This window comes from Papaver somniferum, unplaced genomic scaffold (genome assembly GCF_003573695.1).
Source record: "Papaver somniferum cultivar HN1 unplaced genomic scaffold, ASM357369v1 unplaced-scaffold_137, whole genome shotgun sequence".
NCBI classification, from domain to species: Eukaryota; Viridiplantae; Streptophyta; class Magnoliopsida; order Ranunculales; family Papaveraceae; genus Papaver; species Papaver somniferum.
In genome coordinates, this window is record NW_020622934.1 from 13,359,128 (window position 1) to 13,364,622 (window position 5,495).

The following is a 5,495-nucleotide window of genomic DNA, read 5'->3' on the forward strand; positions in this document are numbered from 1 at the left end:
ATTGTGATAAGTCTAGCATGTAACGTTAAAGACTGCTCCATGTATGTTGCGTGCAACATCTATCCGCAACAAGACGTTCCATTGAGCAGAAAGGCTCATTTTGTTCTTCTTAATAATGGATACCCCGCTGTATGGAACAAATTAATAAAGATGCATCCCATTGTAAATCACGTGATACAATGAATCTTTCAGACTATTATTATATGATTAGCAAATAAACACGTGATTAAGGAAAGAAAAAAAGCAAAGCAAAGCAAAGCTAATTCATTTGTTGTTGCAGCCCACTGCCCGCCAACTAGCCATTCGTGATCTCCTTTTGATTCTTGTTGATTGTTTCTTTCTTCTCCCTCTTTTTATTTTTTTTAATTTTTTGGTAAGTGATGCATTTGACTACGCACCATTCATTCATTCAGAATAATAACTTAATTAATGAATGCATCAAAGCATTCCACGCCTACCCCAACCAAGCCAGGTCCATCACTCCACGCTTCCGATTTCCAGGACGCCACGTTCCTATTTATTTTTATTATCATTCTCATACATTAATTGCAGATTCCCTGAGGAGATCTTGCACTGACCAGCTACCTGCATTTTCCATGGTGGGATCTGGGAAGTATTGACGCGGTGACCATTCAGTTAGAAAGGGACCTAACTCGATGCAGCGAAAAATGAACAAGAACAACAACGTTACAATGTATAAGGGAAAAATTAAGCAAAAGTAACAATTTAACCTAGCATTCTGCGTCGAGTCAATGACACTAAAAGCAAATACCTCCTTGAGAAATACAAACCATGTGTAGCGTTCTAAAGATTGTATCTAAGCAATCACGCCTTGTTTAGATTTGCCAAAGTTGGGGGTGCTGTCAACAGCATTAAGAGACCTGTTTACATGCACATATTGCAATTTTACATTGAGGGCAGTAGCCAACATAAGCTAACTGAAAATAAAAATAAAGCTTTTCTTTCAAATTTTGATTTCAATATCTGAATGGGGTTACCAGCCACGTTTGGTTAGATTAATCAAAAATGTTTATTTAGAAAAGAATAAAAGATTAGATGCGAGTGACAACCCAGTATATGCATTTCTCTTTTTCGCCCTCCAGTCTTGTACATTTCCGCTACAAAATCGATCATACATCCCGTTTAGCAGGGCTCTACAGATGAATGATAAACTTTGTCACTTTTAGTTAAGACTTGCTGATGTATTGGCACTATCCGGCGGAGGAAGAACATCAGCAAACTCTGCAATTGAATGACTACCATTATTACTACCAGGAAGGTACGAGTAGGCAAGCAATGAAGCTCCAAGTGTGATTGATAGGCCTATACAACTCCATATCCATCTCTGCTTCATCTTCCTCGCTTCTCTTTGCTTTCGAGTTAATTCTGCATCAAAATTCCACAAGACAGCTAAGTTACTTTCAGGAGTAATTGTTAAATAAGACAACTAAGCAATATCCTGGCAGCAGTGGTATTGCCCATTTTTAGTAGGTTAGAACTACATGTACACCATGCTCACGCATCAATAGATTCATTACATAGCACATACCACTATTCAGTGTTGAAAATAGACAAGGACCCTAAGTTTTGATTTAGAAAAAGGCTACTGAAGTAGTTTGGGACCAGAACAGACGGTAGAAAAATTCCAACTTGATGAACTTTAATGCTTATTACAATCATACCCAATATATAAAAATACTGAGTTTGTGAATTTTGCCAGTTTTGTTCAGGAAAAAACAAACACCCACTTCTGTAAACTAATCATTAAAAAGTTCGGAGATAAACGATTCAAAGAGAAGCAGGGCAAGGAAGGACATACCAACAACTTCTTGATTCCTCTGAAACATTTCATGATTCACTGCTTCATAATATTGTAGTTTGTCTCGCAGACGTGAAATTTCAAGGTTCTTAGATTCCAGAACGGTCTCGGCAGCTGCTTCAATTTCGGCGCGAGCTAAACCTCTACCAACCGCTTCAGAAACAAACCTCGCGACAACAACTTCCTGGCAGAATTTCTCCACCCTATCATCCAACTCAAGCTCAGTATCTACTTCATATTCTTGGGTTCCAGGAAGGGATAGCCCCACCCCGGATGCACGCCAATGGCTGTTAATACTCTGCCAATGGTTACGCATGCGAGCAAGTGCATCCTCTGCTCTCTTCCGCCTCTCAATCTCATCAAAAAGGTGGACCCTCACAGCATGCAGTTCCTCGATGCTTGAGAACCGAGATCGAGATGGAGATGCATTTGAAGTGGAAGAATCAGAGAAGAATTCTGTGTGTTTCCATCACAAAGATAAACAGGTTGGCCAATCAGGGAAAAGTTACAATGGGAAACAGGGAAGCATAAAATAGAATATGTAACAATAAGATAAGAATGCACCCTTAGCCTGGCCTTTGTATGATAAACAGACAATATAAAGAGGAAACTTATCCGTCCTCAGTATATTACAAGAAAATAGAAAATAAAAGAAACAAGAGTTCTGAGTTCTTCACAAAATTAAACAACAATACATAGAAGTATGCTGGAAGATTCAGGATCTTCGTGATAAAAACTAGTAATTCAGCTCAATAACATGATTGCTTTGTTCTTTGACATGATACAGGACATATTATATGCTGGATTTTACTTTATGCTCAGGATCATAGGTTCCAGAACTAGAAAGGCAACACAAATAATAACAGAACATACCTTAGGTTAATAAAAATGTTTTTTTAATAAATAAAGATTACAGCTTGTTAACTAGGTTTTCAGCTTATTAGAACCTCTACTTCTGTTTCCTCATTACCCTTTGGTGGAAGAAACATATAGCATAAAAGAGTGGTAGAAGAGAGTCCATGTCATGCTTTAACAATGAAATAACTAGTGATGGCAAGGTTGAAAAACGCATGTCTGCTAAAGCATGTCGGGGACTCTCTGACCCTGTATATAAAAATGTTGTCTTCCATCAAATATACATGAGGGGACAGACCTAGAAGTCTATCAAGCAAAAGAACATAGCTGAGCAATTTTTCTAACTTTCAGATTGCTCCTAACCGAGTTGCATTCCCCACCTTATGATTGGGTAGTGCACTACATTGGAAGTTGAAGAAGTTGAAAAATGATGAGAAGATTTCAAAAGACTTGTTTTTTTATAAACATCTACACTTTCCAATGCAATGCAGCACCCAATCAGAAGGTGGTTTTAAGGGGGTGCACAAAGCTGCACTAGATCAACTGAAGGAATGTAAGTTTTAACCATGTTTTAGTTAAAAATTGCTTGTAGTTCTATCACTCTTTCTAGTTGTAGAACTTGTGAAACAATGTGTAAGGTAATAAATTAGCATAATGTACATATATAATCAGCATAGGATACTCAGCCATGTGGAGATGTTTCTATATTAAGTTAAAAATGATATCTGGATTCGTGCTATACTGGCATTTTATTAACTTTTACACAAGGTAAAATAGTTCATCATGATTTTTCTTTGTTACGTGCCTTAATTTATTAGCAATCTTCGATGATTATTAACCATCTTCTTACAGGATACAAAATTAGAGCTCCTAATAAATTATTGATCTAACAAAGATAAGATATGACTTATCTTAAGAGCATATGAGAATATGACCTAATTAGTAATGCTCACATAGTTTCCTACATTACTGCGTGTATTTTTCGTAAATATATCACAGTAATCAACATGAGGATTGTGATTCTTAATGCTAAACATACATGGGATGGAAGTTCTTGAGACACATGATATACCTTCGTAGAAGCACACACCCAGCATAGCTGAACACAGGACACTAACAAAGGTGGTTGGCATCCTATATCAAAGGTCTTTAAGTTCCCTCTAGTTGCATGAAAGATTTGTGTATTTAGGTGAGACAGCTGTAAGGGCACGATCCTAACAGTGAATGGTCTTACAACTAAATAAGATCAATGTGCTAAGCTAAGAAACAAAATAAACAAAACTAATCTTGAAGGCAAGAACATGGAATATTCTGAATTTTAAATTTGAGAGCAGTACCCATTCCCGACCACGAGACAAACGCTAAATGATAGGAAAAGAGCATTTCTCTCCTTATATAAACTCATTAGAGTAAATTGAAAGTGAATCTCAAACCAAAGTATTCACCAATGTGGAAAAAACACACAAATTGCAGTAAAATTGAATCACATGTGTAAGGCAATGTACCTTCATCAGCATCAAAGAACTCCGACTGAGACTGCATTACTTTCAGGGACTTCGTAGCAAGAGTAGAAGCACAGGATGCATTATCACAATCGCCCGGATTACTTATCTCTTCTACATTCTTTATCGGAGTTGTAAAATCAGCCGCACTCTGATCCCTAACATTAGTCTCCACTAACAATTCTCCATCTTCAATCTCAACCTCAAGTAATGAATTCTCAGCATTCCCATCATTTCCAACCTCTAAATTAGTTTCCCCATTGCCATCTCCACCACTAGTACTAGTTGTTGATTTAGTGACTTGAAAACCATGGTGTCTATTAGTAGCTTCAGGAATTACATGGAAATGATCTCTACGTTTACGATTAACGACATAAGGAGACGGAGATACTGAATCGGAAGTAGAAGTATACGGAATCGGGGCTGGTTCTGGAGTAGTATACAAGGCTGGTGACGATATGTATATATGTTTAGGGGGTTTCTTTGTTAGCGTCGTAGTAACAACAGAGTTGTTGTTTTGGTGTTTGAAATTGGATGTTGGAGAAGAAGAATTAGGTTCTAATAATCTTTCTAGAGCTATTGCTGTATATGTAGGCATAGCTTTTCAAAATGAAAATGAAATGAAACCCTAGTTTGTGTCTATTTTATTGACAAAAACAAAGAGAGATCTATTTAATCCAAATATCTGTATGTAATATCTAGATATATGAGAGAGACGAATCCAACAGCAACACAGAAATCTCTCCCTCTCTGTCTCGCTCGCTCCTGGAAATTTGGGGGGAGGGAGGGAGGGGGAAGAGGAAATCTGTGCTTTTCTTGAGGGATTTATGTTTTCTGGAAAAGAACGGAAATGAAATAAGATGCGACTGAATTTTTGGAGAGAAAGATATACTCCATTAATTATCACTTGAAAGTCAAATTTCATTTTCCGCCTTTCCGATCCATTTCGTGCTCTTTTCTCTCGTTTGTTGGAAGTAGTATGGCCAAAAGCCCAGCCATACTCATTTGTCATCGTTTTCACAGGAAATGAACAAGAATGACGACTGACCACACGTTTTTATCGAGGCTGAATTAGGGTCATGGAAAATAATTAGGGACTTCATCCAATTTATAACCACCCCATAAAAGATAGAGCGTTTCCAAAATGTTGGTGACAATATCAAATTAGCCTTCTCTAATAACTATCTTAAAAATCTCATTAGCCACTAACCTCGGTCCCCAATCTTCATTTCAATCAAAACTTCTTCTCCTCCCATTCTTCTTCTCCTCCACTCCCTCCCACCCACTATCTCCCATACCATTAATGACTTCTGAGAAAA

At 37.5% G+C, this 5,495-nt stretch overlaps 1 protein-coding gene across 1 annotated transcript; it reads right to left on the reverse strand.

Moving 5' to 3' along the window:
- Positions 1-753: 753 nt before the first annotated feature.
- LOC113334982 lies at positions 754-5,158 on the reverse strand. The gene is made up of 3 exons (XM_026581204.1): positions 4,180-5,158; positions 1,820-2,275; positions 754-1,386 (listed from the first exon to the last, which is right to left on the reverse strand). The coding sequence occupies exons 1-3, from the start codon at positions 4,772-4,774 to the stop codon at positions 1,184-1,186; spliced, it is 1,254 nt and encodes a 417-aa protein (XP_026436989.1). The 5' UTR covers positions 4,775-5,158; the 3' UTR covers positions 754-1,183.
- Between the last annotated feature and the right edge of the window lie 337 nt (positions 5,159-5,495).